The sequence below is a fragment of the Corythoichthys intestinalis genome, chromosome 20, assembly GCF_030265065.1.
Source record: "Corythoichthys intestinalis isolate RoL2023-P3 chromosome 20, ASM3026506v1, whole genome shotgun sequence".
NCBI classification, from domain to species: Eukaryota; Metazoa; Chordata; class Actinopteri; order Syngnathiformes; family Syngnathidae; genus Corythoichthys; species Corythoichthys intestinalis.
This window is the reverse complement of record NC_080414.1, coordinates 15,525,125-15,546,183: the sequence shown is the minus strand read 5'-3', so window position 1 is coordinate 15,546,183 and position 21,059 is coordinate 15,525,125. Positions and strand designations below refer to the sequence as shown.

The 21,059-nt window shown below is 39.5% G+C and overlaps 1 protein-coding gene across 1 annotated transcript in view; it reads left to right on the top strand.

Moving 5' to 3' along the window:
* The first annotated feature begins 3,821 nt into the window (after positions 1 to 3,821).
* The window catches only part of ankha (ANKH inorganic pyrophosphate transport regulator a), a 22,280-nt gene continuing 5,042 nt past the window's right edge, over positions 3,822 to 21,059 (top strand). The window contains exons 1-11 of the mRNA XM_057824381.1: positions 3,822 to 4,225; positions 6,258 to 6,474; positions 6,601 to 6,719; positions 7,661 to 7,744; positions 7,919 to 8,089; positions 8,154 to 8,288; positions 11,388 to 11,480; positions 11,548 to 11,640; positions 20,177 to 20,306; positions 20,371 to 20,494; positions 20,559 to 20,658. Coding sequence (XP_057680364.1) covers positions 4,130 to 4,225; positions 6,258 to 6,474; positions 6,601 to 6,719; positions 7,661 to 7,744; positions 7,919 to 8,089; positions 8,154 to 8,288; positions 11,388 to 11,480; positions 11,548 to 11,640; positions 20,177 to 20,306; positions 20,371 to 20,494; positions 20,559 to 20,658 — 1,362 coding nt within the window. The 5' untranslated portion in view covers positions 3,822 to 4,129. The remainder of the gene's footprint in view (positions 4,226 to 6,257; positions 6,475 to 6,600; positions 6,720 to 7,660; positions 7,745 to 7,918; positions 8,090 to 8,153; positions 8,289 to 11,387; positions 11,481 to 11,547; positions 11,641 to 20,176; positions 20,307 to 20,370; positions 20,495 to 20,558; positions 20,659 to 21,059) is intronic.

Below are 21,059 nucleotides of genomic sequence, written 5' to 3'. Positions count from 1 at the left end.
TACTTACAACATGCCTAAAACAACTTCAAGTTAAATTGTGAAGGTAAATGAAAAAAGTGATTTATCTAATTAATCGTTTCATTAATCTTTCGATTAACCGATTATGAAAATATTTGTTCATTGCAGCCCTAATTACAATAGTTAAAATAAATTTTTCGAAGTTTGACCATAAATTTACACTACAACGAAGACGTATAATTTGTTACAAAACGCAGTTACCACAGCCGTTATATTGCCGTCTGTAATTTTAACCTCCCTGACAGTAACAAACAAAAACAGCATTATTATAGTTATAAACTGTCAAATAAACTATAAACTGTCAAATAAAGTCTGCAAGTTCACCTTTATTTGCTCATCAAACTGGTTTCAATTCCAACCATCAGTGATTTATCGAATGACTTCCAACACACCCTCATCTGACATGTTTACTTCAAGTCTTTCCATTCTCATGTATAAGCGCCATCTACACATCTGACTTTACTTTTCGTAGGGGAAGCGAATGCTCGTAAAAGTCAAACGACTGCGGCCGGCGGTGCCCGCAGGCAGCCGTCTCAGGCAAAAACAACTTTTTTTCACGCCAAAAGGCCTTGAAGGACTTTCGTAAACACATACCGCACACACGTGCAGTTTAAAAACAAAATCCAACACTGCACATGGGAAGGCTTACTAACATACATTCATCATAATATGTCATGTCAGATTCTTGTACGCTTAAGCATATAATATGCTGGGGTGTTTTCCTCGCTAGGGTAGAAGTCAAGGTTGTTGGTTACATAATGGCGACTGTTTGGCAACGAAAATGCTCTCTTTTTGGGTTAGTAAGCACTTATTTTGGTCACTTTGCAATTTTGCGTGCAGTCTTGATCAACAGAACCATTGTTCTCCGACAACCTTAACATAACTTTTATAGCTTTTGTATGTGTTGGCGTGGGAAACACGGATATGTGCGGCAGGGTAACCCACGGCGATATCATGATTCAGCAGATTTTGAGATAGTATACATATCGTGACACGTATTTGGAAGATTTTGTGGGTCATATACTCCAATGCGATTATAAAGCGATCAAGAAACTAATTCAAATATCAAATGTATCGCGATACTGTATCGGTTGACTATACACACACTTCCAGATCCATCCACAAGGGGTCCACATTTGCTCACTTTAAAATGAGTCTGGTGTACAGCAGCGGTGCAAAAAAAAAAAAAAAAAAATTGTGTGCAATTGTGTGCTAATAGTATAATAGTAGGGCTGGGAGATATGACGATATACATGGCAGAATTTTTATTTTTTAAATTTCAGTAATATATTGTAAAAAATATACACTGACACAAATCATGTCACCCACATATTGGCCACCTCACTGGCTAGTATGGATTGTAGTAGTAATAGTAGTCGTCAGAAGATGGGTAGTACGGCGTTACATTTACTCATTTATATTTACTTGAGTAACTTTTTGAGAAAAATGGACTTCTGAGAGTAGTTTTATCACAGAATATTTTTTAGTTTTATCTGAGTAGATTTGTGAAACACTACTCTTACTCCACTACTTTGGGCTACACTAGAGTCATTACATTTTTCGTCTTTATTCTAAATTTTGACTTTATTATTGCCAGAGATGCCGACAGTGGCCGTCCCAGTTTCACCAATAAGATGTCTAAACAATAACCACATAACTCCATTATACCAATCAGGGTTAACGTTTTTTCTCCACTAGAGGGTACTCATGCTCTTTGGACAGGTGATGTTTTATATTGTTGTTCTGGTCTGATTTAGATGATTTTTGTGTCATCATTTTGGTCTAATATGGTCATGCAATAGGTTATAATGCAGTATAATAATAACAGTTCATATCGATGAAGTTTTGCTGAGAAAAAAAAAATACCATGATTTAAAAAAAAAAAATCTAACATCCTGAGCAGTTACTCACAATTTTACTCATTACTTGAGTATTCCTTCCAACGAATACTTTTTTTTTTTTTTTTTTAACTTGTACTTGAGTAAAGTTTTGGATGACTTTTTACTTTTACTTGAGCAGTACTATTTAGAAGTAACACTATTCTTACTTGAGTACATTTTTTGGCTACTCTACCCACCTCTGGTAGTAGGTTAGATCTGCATGTAATCCCAAATGCCCAATGGCTGTAATCTAATCTGATAATTATAATCAATGTATTGTTGCACTGATAACAATAGGTTGACAGCGAGTGATCGCTGCCAGCCGTCCGAGTCAAAATGGATTGGTCATTTTTTGCAGTCAGATGCAGTGAAACATGATCACTCAATGCCAACCATGCCAGTTGAATTGCAAACCAAGGGTGTGATAAACTACCACACAATGCAAACAGATGGTGCATCAATTAAATGCACAGTTAAGTCATTGGTTGCCACTGACAGCAATAGACGTCCAACAAGGGCGTAGGTTTGCATAGGGACGGTAGGGACATAACATTACCAACTTTTCAGGATGCTCAAATTGTCCAAACCAACTTTTAAGAAACCTTATATGCATGATATAATGACTTCAGTTATATAGGTCAATTAGATTGTCTACCTATTTGTTGCAAGGAAAGAATTGACCCTACCATTATTAAGTGAACTATTTTCATTACGTTCAAACTCTAATTTACTCCTTTTCACTTGCTGAATATGCTGGTCCATTTCCCCCCCCGAAATGCACGTTTCATTGGCTGATGGCTTCACCCGCCCTCGACACACGCACGCACGCGCGCCCACAGTCACACAGTCCCAACAGAAATGCGTGTCAAAAAAACATGCCGCCTCCTCCACCCCCTTCGAAGAGGAGGGATATTAGAAGTTTTTTTTCGGCCAGCAGCAGCAACTGCAAGTAATTTAAAAAGACGGCAATGTTGTGGAGGTGGGGGACACACCACAAATTTTGCTACTGAAAGTCCGACCTGCATCAGCGTTAGCATAACATTAAACTGTGTGAATTTGCTAACCTGCAAAACTCATGTAGGAAGCTCTTTAGAGAGAAGTGTCCTTCTGTTTGTGTTTCCTAGTTAGTGAACTCTGCTGGAAACTATATAGAACTAGAAAAACATGAGCAAGAAGCTGCTTAGAGAGAGAGAGAGAGGTGCTGCATAACCTCATATGCTGCTCACATAACACAAACACGACGTAATCATAATTAATCATTACATTTAAAAAAAAAAAAAAAAAAAGTTTTTTGGGGGGGGCATGAGCTACCCACACTAGTGTTGCGATCGACTGGTCGATCGTGATCGACGGATTGAGCACCCCTGATTTAGCATATCAATTATTTAGGTTCATATTCATGAGAAATGTAGACCTGACCCCCGCTCACCTAATCTGTTCGGTCTTATTAATGTCCAATCCTGAGCAATAAGTGTACATGCAGGTTATGCTGTTATCTTGTCCCTGCCAATGTTGAGACCAAACCTACGCCATTAATGTCCAATCCATTTTGCCTGGGAGGACTGAAAGCGACCGTTCAATCCAGTCTGTGATAAATTACCACACAACAAAAACAGATGGTGCATCAATAACACAGTTCAATCATTAGCTAACGGCAGTTGACGTCCAATAAATTTTGGCTGACAAGGATCATTGTTGGTCACTCCCAGTCAAAACAGTTTGGACGTCAATTGCCGTCAATGGCAGCCAATGAGTTAATGGAAGGGGGTGGGGGGTGCAATTTTCCGAGTTAACAACTGCATGGTGTGAAGGTTAGTCGTTGTACTAAAGGTCAAAACTCTTGAACAAACAAGGTTTAGTCGCCTCGATTCAACCTTTTAGGACTCCTCCTTTATCCCTCCCTCCCTCGCGCTTCCTCTCTCCTCCCTTCCTCTCCGGGTGATGATTCGCGAGGAGGAAGATGCGCGCGCTCAGAGCCTTCCACCGACCTTCGCCTCCCTCTCTCCTCGGCCCTACCGAGACGTCGTTGTGGTGACGCCGCCGGAGCGCCTCGTCGGCTCCCCGCCGCGGGACTCCCAGGTGCTTCGCCTGCCTTCCAGCTGCTTCGACTCCCGCCCCCCCGCCGCTTTCAGCCACCGCTAGCCGCAGCAGCACCAGCAGAGCTCCTCCAACCCCGAGCGAGAGCGAGCGAGGCAGATGCCCGACGCACTGCTGTCACCCCGGCTTCTACTATGGTGGAGTTCCCATCCCTCAGCCCTTACTGGCCGCTTCTTCGCTTCCTGGTGCCTCTGGCGATAACCAATGTTGCCATCGACATCGGCGAGCAGGTAAGCGAGCACCCCCGGCCAGCGAATGCCCCCCTTGTCACCACCCCACCTTCCTTCCTCCTCCTCCCCGCGGTGAGCTCCGGGAGGCAGGAAGCCAGCCGCTCGTTAGCATCGGCGGCTAACGCCGACGATGAACACCGAGGCTGCCCTACGCCACAAAATGGCCAGAAAATGTCGCAGGACGCAAATAGAGCTAGCTTAGCCGCTCGCGGAGGTTATAATTAGGCGCAGGCGAAGTGCGGGGATGCTTCTGTCAAGGAGGCCGGAGGGGCATTTTCTCACCTGCCCCTCCTGGCCGAGAAACACACGCGAAATCAGGGAGGGAAGAAGTACAGAGATGGAGGGATTAAGCTTATGTAAGGGGACTGTTTTGCTGGTATAAATAGCAGAGCCGAACGGGGCTTGTGCAAAAAGGGAAAGGGCAGCTGGCACTGACTCAAGTCTCCTTATCTTTATTGCACGCTTTCAAAAAGTTGGGACAGTGGAGACATTTCTCCTCATTGTAATGTCAATTCAACTACTGAGTACTGTGCGACCTTAATTGACAATGTTAAAAAAAAGTCTGAAAAATCTTTAATAGAAAAACGTTGTGCAGTTATGAAAATAAAGTATTTTTTTAAGGGGGGGGGGGGGTAAATGGATGAAAACTTGTAATTATTTGAGAATTGAACCATATTGTTTCCAAAATAAAATTGTAACAGCTTTGTATTAAAGTGTTACTTTTACAGAAGAAGCAAGTCATATTTTAACCAAAAAACATTGCGGGGGTTAGTAAAACAGTTGCAGTGTTATGAAGAAAGGATTTCCAAAATAAATACACAAATGTGTTATAAAGTCACTTTCATGAACCCCCCGCCCCCAGTCATTTTTTTCCACCATGAAAACTCATAATTTCTCGAAAAATCGTATTTTTACATGAAATTGTAGCATATTGAAGTGTACCTTAGACTTGATCATGATATACTCGGGGCCGATTAATAGGGGGCCTGCAATGTTGCCGTGGCTGTCGAAGCTGACCGAGTGTAATGACAGACAAAGATTTTTTCGTTGAAAATTCTTGTAAATAAATGCTTAAATCACTGAATTCTGTGTAGATATGGACGTAGAACATTCTCAATTCTTGGTTAAAAGCAAACAAAAAACGTGAAGTTAGCATTTATTTTACGTAAATATGTCAAAGTACGATGCTAGTCTGTTAGTCAATGTAGCGGTCGCCATATGTAAACAGAGCTTTTCCAGTGAAAATTATTTTGAATAAATGCTTAAATTCCCGAATTCTTTATAGATGCATACATCAAACAGTGTAGATTCTTGGTTAAAAGCAAAAAAAAAAAAAAAAAAAAAAAACGTGCAGTTAGCATTTATTTTACTTAAATGTCGAAGTACGATGCTAGTCTGTCAGTCAATGTGGCGGCCGCCTTATGTAAACAGAGCTTTTTCGGTGAAAATTCTTGTGAATAAATGCTTAAAACTCCGAATTCTTTATAAATATAGACGTAAAGCAGTCTTGATTCTTGGTTAAAAGCAAAAAAACTGTGCAGTTAGCATTTATTTTATGTAAATATGTCGAAGACTGAAGGGTAGTCTGTTAGACAATGTGGCGGCAGCCTTGCAACAAAGAGCTTTTTACGTTGAAAATTCTTGTGAAAAAACGGAAAATATAATAATTACCTTGAACCCTCGAACAAATCACTCCTGAGACATCCTTCCTGTTTGTATGCGGTACAGCTTTCGTACTTTTTCAACATGAATCCGGCGTTGGATCGCTGCATGTGTCGCTGCGACCGACTGCAAATAACTGAAGCGGTTTGTGGGATGGCCCCCTACTTGCAGATGTGGTGCAGTGAAGGTCGAATCTGACCTATCAATATCATTATGAAGTCTATGAGTAGTCCATGAGTAGCACTATGAGTAGTACCAAGTTACCCAAGTCAATTAAAAAACTTTTTGTAATACTACTACACAGCGGTTGTAAATCCTTTAGTTTTCTTTGTAAAAATGTGATTTAACCACTTGGCACCTCTTGTTCCAGGCGCTCAACAGGGGCATCGCCACCGTCAAAGAGGACGCGGTGGAGATGCTGGCCAGCTACGGCCTGGCCTATTCGCTCATGAAGTTCTTCACAGGCCCCATGAGCGACTTCAAGAACGTGGGCCTCGTGTTTGTCAACAGCAAGCGCGACCGCCGGAAGGCCGTCTTGTGCATGGCGGCGGCGGGCGTCATCGCCTTCGCGCTGCACATCTTGATAGGTGGCTTGCTCCAAAACACATAAGAGAAAAAACTGCTAGTCCACACCCTTTTCCCCCCTTCCCCTGGCCCACTTCCTGTTGCAGAGGCCTGACTCACACGCTCTTTTGTTTTTGTCAACACTGCAGCCTACACGGACTTGGGCTACTACATCATTAACAAGCTCCACCATGTGGACGAGTCGGTGGGTCACAAAACCTGCAAGGCCTTCCTCTACTTGGCCGCTTTCCCTCTATTGGACGCCATGGTGAGTTGACTAATCGCCGATCATTTTTGCCATTAGTCGATGAATTGGAGCATTTTTAAATCACGTTGTTTAACTCTGGGAATCAAATTTTAGCTATAAATAAGAGTTGGAAGCAAAAGTTGGACTAAGAATAGTGTATAGTTTTTCAATGTAACAGCAGATGTTTGCAAATATCTAAGTTTGATACATTACAAAGATAATCGGTCTGCTTTCACCAATGACTAAACAAATAAAACAATATTTGGGTTTCTTTTTTCTTTATGAATTTAACTTTAAATGAATTTAAAATCAACAAATACAATCGTTACTGTTTTTAATTTTATAATGAAAAAAACTGAACAAAAATATTTTTAAAGTTCGAATTTGTAATTTTTTTTTTTTAAATTGCAAAAAATTTAACAGTTTTGGAAATTTTTAGGTCGACGATCTCTAAACGATTAATTGACTATTAAATTAGCTTTCGATTAACTGCATAATCAGTAAGGTGTCATTTAGTCGATTAATTGTGGCAAACCGATCCAATAACAAGTCCCACAAAATAAATAAATATAAGTATTTGTTTCGTCCGTAACATGTTGGAAAATTTAGAAAATGTTCATCCTCGTTTTTCAAAGTAAAAGCAGTTTGCAAAAATCTTGTTTTGAGGAAACAAATATTGACTGGTTGGTTCCCTAAAACATGACAAAAATCGGACAGTTACAACTGAAATTCGTAACACAATTTGACTGTTGAATATTTTTGGAAATAAATCAGGTAAAAGTTCAAAAGTTAAAAGTTAAAATATAAGTGAACTGTATCTAACAAATGTACTACACCGAGTTCAAAAACTAAAGTCAATCTCGTTCCTCAGTTTGAACATTTAATTCAGTGATACTTTTAAGTACCTCTAGTGGGTGCCGACATACCGCCGTTCTTAAAATCTCCTGTTTTTCTGCCTTCAGGCGTGGATTCACGCCGGGATCCTCCTCAAGCACAAGTACAGCGTCATCGTGGGCTCCGCTTCCATCTCAGACGTAGTGGCTCAGGTACAAAAAGCTCACTAGACACTACCTTTTTTGGCCCAAATCCCCAACTTGATCAAATTAAGATTTCAATTGATTGTTAAAATCCAACCATAGGAAGAAAGCAAACTCCCCCCATTTTGTTTACCACATTAAAGTCACATTTACATAAAAATATTTTTACCTTCTGTGTTTCAGATTATATTCGTAGCCATCCTGCTGCACAGCAACCTGGAGTGCGTGGAGCCCCTCCTTATCCCTATCCTCTCCCTGTACATGGGCGCCCTTGTCCGATTCAGCATCGTCGGCTTGGGCTACTACTGCAACATCCATGACACCATCCCGGATTCTAGCGGATTGGATGTCGGGGTGAGGATTTTTTAAAAAGTTGTAGAACAAAGAGCTGGTTAGTGATGTTTTTTCTGTCTGGCAGGGTGATGCCACTATTAAGAAGATGCTGAGTTTCTGGTGGCCGTTGGCGCTCATCCTCGCAACGCAGCGCATCAGTCGGCCAATTGTTAACCTGTTTGTGTCAAGAGATCTCAAGGGGACCACTGAGGCGACAGAGGTGTGTTTTGTCATTTGTGATATGAGTGGTATGTTCTATTCAACATGGAATTTTAGACTTTTAAAACCACTCGACATGGCGCATAGGGTAAAGTGGTGGTAGCTATGCCCATTCTATGGGGATAAAATAAGGTGTTGACAGGAATTTTGAAATTACCACTATTATGTGTGATCATAAGATATTTCTTAACAATACTTAAATGCAGAGTCTTACAAAAAGTCATTCTTACACTTCAGTTTTAACTAACAAAAATGTTTTTCAGTGCAATTGCAGAGAACTGGGAGTTTATTCACATATAGACCACAAGATGTCACCTCTGCGCTTTCCACTATCATCAGACCCAGTTAAAATGCGATTAAAACGTCTATACAGTAGTACCTCCACTTACCAATTGGTTCTTGAAGTAGTTTCTTAAATGGAAAATTCCGTAAGTAGAGACGCGTTTTCCATATAATGCCCTAACGTGTTCCAAGCCCCCGAGAATTATTTTTGTTGTTGTTGTTTTTTTTAAACAAAGCATAAAGAGGCATCAAAACATGTAACAAATGCATGTTACAAATAGATTATTGCACAATAAACATAAAATGAGAGTTGTGTATGTCAAAGAGTAAAGAATAAAAGTTAATACTCACGTAAAGCTTTCGGAACATCTGATGGCCCGAGGGGCAAATGAAGAGGACACTGGGATACACACATACACATACAGAATATGTCCTTCTTAGCCAGTTGGATGCCAGGAAAATGCTAGGCAATAGCCAATGGCAGAACAGCTATAAGTATGTTAGGTTTTGTTAATTATGGGAGCTGCGAGTAGCAGCCCATACTGTATTTGTGCCTCTCATATCCTGAAATTTCTTTCTTGACAAGGGGGAAAAATTTTCCGTTAAGGCGTGTCGTAACTTGAAAATTCCTTATGTAGAGACTAGGGCTGCAGCTATCGAATATTTTAGTAGTCGATTAATCGATGCACTAGTTAGTTCGAATAATCGAGTAATCGGATAAGGAACATAAAAAAATTAAAATACCTGAGATGAGCCTCAAACATTTAAAAAAAAAAATGAGGATCTATGTACAACAAAAGAACAATTGGCTAACTTACATAGAAAAAGTCCGCTAGCTTAAATGCTAAAGTTTTTTTTTTTTTTTTTTTACAATGCTCTAAACAAATGGTTCAGACACATATTCCCACAAAAAACTGCTAAATAAACCTATTAATTAAATTATGAATCTATTAAAAAAAAACATCAGCTCAAACAAAACTTAACTTACATTGGTCTTAACGGGCAGCAGTTGGATTCAGCCATGTGAAAAGAGGCAGACCAGAGGGCAGTGTATCCACCCTTAGAGGTGTGCAAAATTTCCGATTCTTAGATTATTCGCGATTCGGCCGTGGAAGATTCGAGAACGATTCACAAACATCCAAATTCCGATTATTGAAATATGCGAAGTAAAGCGGAAGTACACAACACTCAGCGCGCCGCGCGGTCTTCGGGACGGAACGGAGCGAGAGTAGCTAAACATCATGCCTCCCATTACCCGGCCCCTTGGGTAATGCCAATGCTCAACTCACTGCTCTAGCTCAACTCATGCAACGAGATAAAAAAACACAACAACATACCTGACTGCTGCCGAAAAGCTGCTTCAAAAGTACATCCATATAATGTTACGGTGGATATCATTTATATAGGACTAGATGCAATATAGATTTGGTAGTGTTAACAGCACATCTACAAAAAGCTAGATGCGGGCGTTATCAACGGCCGCCATCTTAAAGCAGTACACTTCCCTGCAAGGCTGTTGTAGCGAACCTTCCAAGCAAACCTAATTAACTTTTTATCTAAAATACTCCTAAATCGGTAAAATATTGAATTGACTCTATCTTTAAAATAGTTTTAAAACTTTCACATGTCGAAAGTAGACAAAAGGGAAATTATGGAATAACGGGAGCAATTTTAACAAATTTAACTGTTGATTCACAACATTAAATTAATTGAATGTAGTTTAAAGCTGCTGATACAGAATGGGGACTGGAGTTTTTTGTTTAATGTTATTTTTGTATATTTGTTTACTGCTATATGTTAACTTGATACTGAAATAGTCATGTGGTTTAGTCTGAGAGTATTTTTGAACAATTTTGGAACTAATGTACAAAACATTAAAAAAAAAAAAAAAAAAAAAAAAAAAAAAAAAAAAAAAAAAAAGGAGGGGGGTGCATCAATAATCGTTTTATAATCGAATCGGAGCCTCTGAATCGTAATCGTAATCGAATCGTTAGGTGCCCAAAGATTCCCAGCTCTATCCACCCTAATCAATAACACTAGATGCCATCACTTTCAAAATAAACCATTACAACGCCAATTTAATTAAACGAATACTCGAAGCAACAAAATTTAATTTGAATATTTTTTCCTAATCGAATACTCGAGTTAATCGATTAATCGTTGCAGCACTAGTAGAGATGTTCATAAGTAGCGGTACATCTGTACTTTTTTTGTGGTGCTGTTTAAGCCAGAAAAGTTAAAAAAATCCAGGTGGCCCGTCAGGCTTATAAAGCACTGAAGAAAACACTGAACATTATCTCTAATAAGGTGATTTTTTTTTTTGTTTATCGAAAAAAAAACTGAATTCAATCAGATTAGTATTCTTCTGTATTCTGGTTACATGAAAAATGAGAAAACTTAAGCTAGTGTTCCTTTTGTTTCAGGTTCTATTATTGTTTATTTTTGACTGAGGCAGTTATTTTTGTTCCTTTTGCGTCAGCTTTGTCTCAATAAATTTTGTATTAAATTTCACACGTGTACCAGACTTAAAAGGTATGTCTGACGCTTAGCCATCCGCGTCGCTAACTCAAGTTTCTGCGCGTAACTCCCTCCGGAGCTTTCTGGCTCGCGTGCGGCCACAAAGCCGTTTCCCCGGAATGACCTGGAAAAGCGCGACAACGCATTCCTACCTGACTTGCCTCCTCTCTCTCTATGCGTGTCACAATAACACCAACAATAACTCCCGTACTGTACGCACCTGGTGTTACTGTCATCACTTGTGATTTAATGAAGCGTGTCCGCGTGCTGGGAACGATCATGTGATTTTGTTGTCATACAGGCGGTCGCTGTGCTCACGGCGACGTATCCGGTGGGCCACATGCCGTATGGTTGGTTAACAGAACTGAGAGCCGTGTATCCCGCTTTTGATAAGGTATGTTAAACTACACACATGATATTTAGAGGTCGTTAGCGCTAAGGTTAGCTTGTTTTATCAACAGAACAACCCAAGCAACAAGCTGAACGCTGGCACCCCCGTCACCAAGTCGCATATTAAAAAGTTTACATTCTGCTGTCTGGCATTGTCGCTCACGGTAAGATTCATTAAGTTCACTATTTGGAATCCAGTTAGGGGAATATAGGGTGTTTGTTGTAAGTCTTGTGTTGCGGTTGCGCCTATAGACCCTACTCACCTATGTCACAAAATGGGCGTGTCGCTGTTTCCGGCCGCCATATTGTACCTCTTTTTCAGACCTATTCTCATTGTTTTCAATTAGTCGAGCAAGTTATAGAGCAATTCATGGAAGCCCCGGTGTTATCTGACGCTGTAAACTCATTGGATCCGTTGCATAAAAGGCGTTACGTGGAAAAGCTTCAGTTTATCCATTCGCCAGATCCGTATTTGATGCCTAAATCGATGTTTTTCGACCCGCTGGCTTCGCCTGACATCTGATATCCTGATATTTACAACTATCTTGTCCACACAAAATCAGCCTATTCTCACGAAAGTTTGAAAAACTTTAAGAGCTTGGAGGCTTATAAATGCTACGTTGCTGGTTGGGTGAAACATGTCCACGTACAGGAAAATTCGGCAGGAATCTTGTGCTCGGAAGGTGAGTTACGAAATTTTCAATTCAAAATCTTTTGTTCTTGCTAACATCCACTGTCAAGTCTAATGTATTTCATATCATTTGTCAATGGAGCTAGAGCTTTTAATGTTTATATGGTTTAGCGATAGCACTCTCACTATATACATATATAATACGTAATAAATATGAAGTGCGATAGCACTACTCCAGATTGTCCCTAGTTGAATTTATTTTTTGGCTTTTGACCTCAATAGTGAAATTGTAAATTAATTGTATGACAACTGTCTGATTATCCCCTTATAATTATATATTTTCAGGTAGTTCATTCACAACGTCTGAGTGTATGTTGTCGGCGATTTAGCCTAGCAATGATCTTAATTGTGGTTGTCAGCCCAAAACCCTCTAAATATATATTAAATGCATCTTACCAGATATAAAATGACTACTACATAATCTGTGGTAGTCGTTTGGAGCCCAGTTTTCTCGTCGAATTGCAGCAGTCAATCTCTGTCTCCTCTTCAGGTCTCTCGGAATACGGTAAAAATTCAGGTCTCTCCGTCTAGCTTCTCTGTTTTTGCAACCGACCGCCACACACGACTTCACCATTTTGATTATTAATGTTAACGAGCAGAAAAACACGCCATAATAGGAGGAATTTACGAAGCGCTAATGCATTAACATGACTAGTATCCGGACAACATGGCGCGGGGGCGTGGCTGTGACGTCACGTGAGTAGGGTCTATAGTGAAAAATAGGGAAGTGAAGTACAAGTAGGTCATGAAAACTTCCTCAAAATTCAGATTTTACACCCGCTACACCACAATCTGACATCCCCAAATATTAAACCGAGGAAGGTTTTCCTATGAGAAGTATTCTTTTTTTTTTTTAAGATTAAGTCATAATTTTGCCAAATATTTCAGTTATTGTTCTCAGTTAAAAAAAAAAAAGCTTTGAGCTTTAGTAGGTTGGTACTTTGTAGTTAAATACATATATTTATATGGCGATTAAAAAAATATATTTTAAAATTTTAGGCAGATTTTCAAGGACAAAAAGGAAATTAACATTTTACGCAAAAAAAAAAAGCTAAGATTTTTTTTGCCGAAAGAAGCTGAGGATTTTTTTTAAACAAAAATGAATCTGCCCCTAAAATCTATTTATATATTATAATATTATAATAAGATTATCCAAAGCGCTTTGTAACTTCCCCCCGAAAACAGTTGCACAAAATGAATGTATTTTTAGAGGGAAAAAAAGCTCAATTTATTGTTTAAGCCAGAATTTAACATTATTTCCGTCAAAATATACCTAAATTAAAAATATATATCTTTTAAATCGGTGGTCCCCAACCACCGGGCCTGGACCAATACCGGTCCGTGGCACGCTCAGAAATCATTCATTATTGACCGCATTCTGGCGTGTGCCTCTTGACACACCAATCTGCCTATCTACGCTATAGATATCGTAATAAAAGTGGATGTCGTCATAGATATCCATAGGAGTTAGCATCTAGCATAATTTTTTATATCTATGTGCGAGTATATCCTCAATAATGTCGTAGGTGCATCAGATTTGTCGCAGAAATAATAGGCCCAAACGCTAACGAAGATGACTGAAAACCAGACGTCTATGGACAGCTTTTTTACGGGGGAAAAAGGCCACCTGACGAGCCAGAAGAGGAGCCTACAACAGTGAAGTAGGGCTGTCCCAAACGACTAATTTTCTCCCGATTAGTCAGGCGACTATTTTTACGATTAGTCGACTAATCTAATAATTATTTTTAAAAAAACGTTTTTTTAATTGTTTTTTTTTTACTAATTTAGCAATGGAATTTTTGTTGACGCTTATCAAATCACAAAAAACATATTGGAACACTTAAATTATTTATTAAAGTACAAATAAACACATAAATAATAATAAATCACAAATAAACAATTAGTTCAAATGCTGATAGAATTTACTAGTGTAGCATCCCTGATTGAAAAGGTGGTCTCTTAAACTGATGGCTTACAACTTTTATTCCATCCTTGATGTAATCACACCGTAAGAGCTATGGTGCACACAAATAAAACAACACAATTAGAAATTAACAAAAACTTTTCACCTTTTTCCTTTTAAACCTTATTTATATATCAATGAATTGCCTTTACCTTAATTTATTACCTTATCATTGACAATCTCTCCCTTGAGTGCAATCACTGTATATACTGTATATATTTATGACCTTTTAACCTTATATAATTTTCTATACCATAAAATAAACCATAACATGAAATAAACCTTTCAGTTAGCATGAAGGACAATACTAATAGCACTTATAGGCCCATTGTCAATGAAACATTATTATTCAGTAAGGCGACAGCACCCTCTGGTGTACAAAAAATGAAAGAAAAAAAAATTATTTACAAACGGTGACGGCGCTTGAGGTGTTTATTCACGGCCGACGTGCAGCCAAGCTTGGCATTGAAAAGACAGGACAGAAGAGTGTACCCTCCGTTGTTTCTTTGAAATAAGTCAATGTTTTGGACACTCTGGTGCGCTTTTTTTGGCTTTGTGCCGCTTTCCCCGCTTGCATACAGAGCATCCGACATTCTGAACTTTCCACACATGTATTTTTTTTAACCCTTCATTAACTGTCGACGGCATGTTGTGCTCGTCGACGGATTACGTCATCGATGACGTCGACTATGTCGACTAGTCGGGACAGCTCTACAGTGAATAAAACGAAAAATTCTCTGCATAATATGTGGTCAAAAGCTCGCAAATGTGGCAATGAAGCCTTCAAAGCTGCTTCGATTCATACAGTGGGGAGAACAAGTATTTGATATGGGAAAACCCATTGGCAGTATCAAATATTTGTTCTCCCCACTGTAAGAGACTAAGCACCATGGAATACTTTGGAATTTTTTTAAAGCAAAAAGCGCGAGCACAAAGGACAGGAACAATTAGTGAGGGGCACTACATCAACAAAATCGAATGCACTCAGCGCCTCATACCCCGTGGCGAACCGTATTTGCCAAAGCCAAGAAACCTTTCACGATTCAAGAACTAATCACGTCTGCGACAAAGGATATTTGCCATCAAGTTTTAGGAGAGGCTGCTATTAAAAAAAGGTTTATTCAGCATATGGTGAGTCACATTATTCCTCCAATGTACGTATGTTCGTTTTTAGTCCGTCGTGTAATTTCATATATACTGTATTTTTCTGCCACACATTGCCACTCCATTAGAAAAAGGTCCACTTCACACCGGTCCGAGGTGCAAAAAAGGTTAGGGACCACTATTTTAAATAACACTAATTCTTTTTCTGTATGAAAAAAAAGTCAAATTACTTTAGCAGATTTTCCCCCCCAATATATTATTTTTAGTCATGAAAATGTCATCCACAATTGTCGCACAAATGGCACCATTTGAAGAGTCGACTAAAAAAGAATGAAAACAATTATTTAAGCACAGTTTATAATTACCTCTCTTAATTAGCTACCACTGACTAGGGGTGTGACAAAATATTAAAATGTTGATATAGCGTGATACTTTGCATCCCAAAAGGTTATCGATGCGCTCATGTCAAGAATTAAGATACCGTTTTAAAAAGGTGTCAATGTAAAATACAAAAATAAGGAACCAACAAGTTGCTACCAAAATCTTCCACCATAATAGTGTCTCAGTTAACTCTATGGCTGCCATTGACGGCGCTCAACACGCAATCAATTAAGACTGAGAAGGGCAAATGAACGTTCATTCGAAACCAGAGCATTCACAGTCACTCTTTCCTATTTTCTGGGCATTTACAGATCATTTCCTGTTGCGTTTGAGTCATTGCCTATTTATTCCCTGGTCACTTCCTGTTCTGTAACCCAAAATCAACAGGACGTGACCCATAAAATCTCCGAAAATCAACAGGAAGGGACTGAAAATCAACCTTAAATGACCTAAAATTACCGCATCGCCTGGAATTGGCTGCCACTGATAGCCACAGAAGTGGGAGGAGCCCAATTGAAGTGGGAAGGGTTCATTCGCTGCTACCCTCCCAGTTCAAATGGATTGGATGTCTACTAGTGATAAACTTACAGAAGGATAAAGATAGCTTGTTTTTCTGTTCATTAGTTGTTTCGTAGAATGTCATAGATTTCCTGACCAATGTATCGATAATCGCTGTATCGCCATATTGTGAGATCACTGTTATCGTGAGCTTTGCATCGCAAATTGTATCGTATCATATTAAGAGGTTCCCACCCTTACCATTGACAGTAATAGACACCAACGAAAATCGATGTCTTGACTGTAAACAAGTGGCAACCTAACTCGACACCATTGCCCTGATGTGACACAGGATTCAGGTGCTTCCCATGTCACATGACCATCTGGTGTCAACATTCCACGTGACCCGCAAAAGTGCCAACTAGCCAAAAGTGGCTCCGGCCCGACAAGGTCACCATCAACGTCATGCCGCGCGTGTACAGTAGACGGGTTGCCGAATCGGTCACACGGCTCGCCTGGATGTCCTCGTCCTCCAGCTGGAGGTGTCAAGTTGCATTCACTTTAAAAAAAAAAACAAAAAAAAAACCAGGCCAAGCGCAAAATAGTGGAATTTAATAAGGAGGTTCCGTCCGGGCGCATAAAACACATCACTTGACACATTCCAAAAGCTGCTGGCAGGTGGTGAAAACAAGCACAGCCTCCAGTTCCACATGGCTTTTTTTTTTTTTAATCTCATGTTTACACTAGCTTTACAAGCGAACCGCAGCAGTGAGCAAAAACTGCGTTTTCTTCCCTTATGAGGTATGCGCGTGCGTTCCCTCATGCCGCAACTCGCTCGTCCTTTTCTAAAAGCGAACGCCGCCAAGCACCCCCCGCGGGCGTCTCCGCTCTGCCGCACGGTCAAAATAACGTCCCGGGAGCGCGAGTTTGAGGGGTGACATCACACTTTCCCCTCGCCAATGTTTTCGTCTTTACATTTCTGACTTTTATTTTGACGACAAGAGGCAGTTATAGCAAAAGTATTGGGACATTTGCCACATACTGGAAGTGAAAATAAGAGATACACTGGATAAAGCTTTGTTTTGAAGCAGTGGGGAATATTTGTGCGAGTTAATGGGCTTGTTCATCCACGTTTCAGCTTGCCTTTTAATCAACAAAAAACAAAACTGGCATGTTTTATCTGATTTAAGGAGCACTTGTTTTTTTTTTTAACGTTTGTGTTTTTTGTCGCTGAAACGATTACCGAAATTTTCGGACTACAAGGCGCACCTGACTATAAGCCGCCACCAGCCGAAATTTGACACAAAAACGGCATTTGTTCATAGATAAGCCGCACTGGACTATTAGCTGCAGCTGTTCTTACTGTGTTATGGAATATTTACACCAAAAGATATAAACTAGTAACACAGAGACATCATAAGACCAAATGAACCCCCATGAAGCCAATTGATTCAAAGCTTCATTGCTTCAACAAGCTTCATTTGGCCATCACTGCTCACTTGAGGGAGTAAACCTTTTCTGCCATCTGCAGTCAACACTGTTGTCGTCCAACATGCTTCTTAGCATGCACTGCACTGTTACAGATGTAAATAACAATCAAAATTTATGTTTTGTGTTCATTATTTTTTTAGTTACTGTTCCAGTTGTTATATTAATAGCTAGTTATGGTATGTGGTAACACTTTATTTGACAGTGGTGCTGTAAGACTCATAAGATGATCATAATTATGACATGACACTGTCATGAGCATTAATGAATGCTTATAACATATCATTTAGTGTCATCCAGGAAATTATCAAATTTTTGAATGGATTTAAAAGATACGAGCTGGACATAAATGGAGTTAGTGACATGATTTGCCGGATGACACTTAATGACATCCGTCATATACATTCATTAATGCCCATAATAGTGTCATTTCATTATTATGACGGTCCTATGATGCCTGTGTCAAATAAAGTGTTACCTATAAACCCAATGAATCAACATATATGCTGCACTGGACTCTAAGCCGCAGGATTCAAAATGAGGGAAAAATGTAGCGGCTTATAGTCCGAAAATTACAGTACTCGAATAATTCGAGTAACTCAATTTTAAAAATTGATCAAGGAATTTTCTCCACCTCGAGGAATTTTTTAATTGTGCCAGCTCTAAGCATGACGTTTTGCCCGGACTACTTTTAATGCGGCACAACGCGCTGATGCACGTGCGTAGAGGAAGAAGGGAGAGGCGGCAGACGTATTTGATTTCAACCACCAAGAATATAGAGGTAACGACGAAGAAGCCGACAAAATCGAAAACAAAGGCACCAAGAAAAATCAGAAAATGTCAAAAGTGTGGAAGCATTTCAAGCTGGACACCAAGGAGAGCACGGTTTCATGTATTCACTATAAGACAGCACTAGCATAAACAACAGCACGTATTCAATGCTGCAGCTCAATCGAAGGCACCTCGTTTACTCTGAGAGCGGGGGAGCGATACTCGGGACAAGGTAAAATTAAGTTAATGTAGCGCTAATAAATAAAATTAATGTTACTGTACCTTGCTAATGTAACATCAGCCCGGCGGAGGGCTAGGTTTCTATTAATTATGACTACGGTCGATGTGTGGCTAACGTGTCTTTCAAAAGGGGCTTTATTTAATCTGTAAAAACACAGCGCTGTAGAGTGATGAGGGTGTAAAATAAAAACATAATAAAGCTGTCAATTTTACCTCAGTAGTCATTGATGGATAACACCAAGTAGCAAAGGTGCCTAATGTGTTCCAATACAGCAGGTGTCATACATTTATTTTGAACACTGCAAAAACTCAAAATCCTCTCAGGACGTGTGTTATCTAGCGTAATGACATTTTTAGATCTTTAGTTTTTGGAATGAAAGTAGTGATATTTTTTTTAGGTATCCTTTAGCTTAGCATGGAAAAGTGTGACTCGGATTGCGGACTGGGTTGCCGTCGGCGGTATCAATCAGAACTTCTTAAATTCCAGGATGTCCCGCGCAATTCGGGACTGTTGGTGTATATCCGATATCCAAAACGGCCTGCTAGCACAAACATCAGTACGCCTGCCCCTCTGCTATTGGATGAGTTATTGACATCAGCGCTGTGAAAATAGAACAAGTCGCTATTTTGGCCCCTGCCCCTTGGTGAAAATTCACTCAAGACTTTCTGTTCCGTCCCAAAAAAGCCGCTGCTGCTTTAGCCGAGAAATCTCCTCCCACATACACAATGAATGGGTTGCCGCTGAACCCTTCGCACCAGGCTGCCGCTAGTTTGAAATAGCCTTAATGGTCAAAAAGCATAACTGCTGTGACAAGCTGTGACCAGACCTTGCACAAATAAAAAATGAAAAACCGAATGCTTTTTATCAGCCGATATTATCGGCTACCTGATAAATACTATAAATTAAGAGTTGTACGGTATTATTTCAGGCTTTCAAAAAGAAATTCAAAATTGAAAAAATGGATTTTTCAATACTTCCATGAACAGTAAATGTGCCAGAGGGTGAATGTGCCAATATTTATATATTTAGGAATATAAAAATGGTTTAACCTTTTTTTTCCCCAACTAAAAAATTGTATTCTATGTAATATCATTTAATATATACATATACATTTGATTTAATATACATTTAATTTTTAATCAGAATGATTGACATTGAATGACGTTTCAGGCTTTGAAATATTTTTTTTAAAATTAAAGGCTGCTTCTGAAATATTTTGTGAACAAAAAATGAAAAGACCTGATCATGCAAATGTTTATGAATATATGTTTAAATAGTTAAAATACTCCAGTATTGTATATAAATTTTAAAAAATATATATACATTGTCTCAAGTCTAATGTAATGTTTTTAATATTTTTGTTAAATTCCTATTGAATTATTTGAGACACTATTCCATTTATTTCAACTAACTCATTCCCTACCATTAAGATTTACACCGAAGGTTGTCCCAATACTTTTGTCTTCAGTATTCTATCATAAGCCTGCTTTTAATTTCAAAACCCGCTCACACAATAAAGCGAATTCACATGTGTCACATAATTTTTTCCCCCCTTGCTCTCAGCTTTGCTTTGTAGTTTTCTGGAGCCCTCATGTCTCCGAGAAGATCCTAGTGGACATCATCGGCGTGGATTATCCTTTCGCTATGCTTTGTGTGGTGCCCCTTCGCATTTTTTCTTTCTTCCCGCTTCCAGGTAAACCATATAGTCTAATACACAGGAATCTTTAAAATCCTAAAATTGTACAATGTGCGTGTAGTGACAGTTCGAGCCCACCTGACCGGCTGGCTGATGACGCTGAAGAAGACGTTCGTGTTGGCCCCCAGTTCGGTGCTGCGCATCATCGTCCTCATCACTAGTCTGGTGGTGCTGCCTTACATGGGGTATGCCACGTCACGACGTTGACGTAAACGCTGTAACGCCGCGCTCATTGTGGCTTTGACGTAGGGTTCACGGGGCCACGCTGGGGGTGGGCTCCCTCCTGGCCGGCTTCATCGGTGAGTCCACAATGGTTGCCATAGCAGCCTGCTATGTTTACCGACAACAGGTGAGCAGTCGCTTCGTCGTGTTAGCATTTGCAGCGCTAAAAACGATGCAAGTTGTTTCATGCCACAAAAAAGACGATATTGTTTGGTTTGTTTATACCAAAACGAAAACAAAAAAAACAGCCGTTGCAGTTAAAAAATTCATTGCCTGTGACGGCAATAGATGTCAAATCCATTTTAGCTGGGAGGGGTTGGCAGTCATTCCTTTTTGGTCAATAAAAAAAAAACAATTAAAAAAAAAAGCCATATTTTGATATTTTTGGGGGGTTAAAATGTTAATGTAACATATAATTTTATTAAATAATTGTAGTGCTGCAACGATTTATCGATAACTCGAGTATTCGATTAGAAAAAAAGTTGCGTTGTAATGGTTTGTTTTGAAAGTGTTTGCATTTAGTTTTAT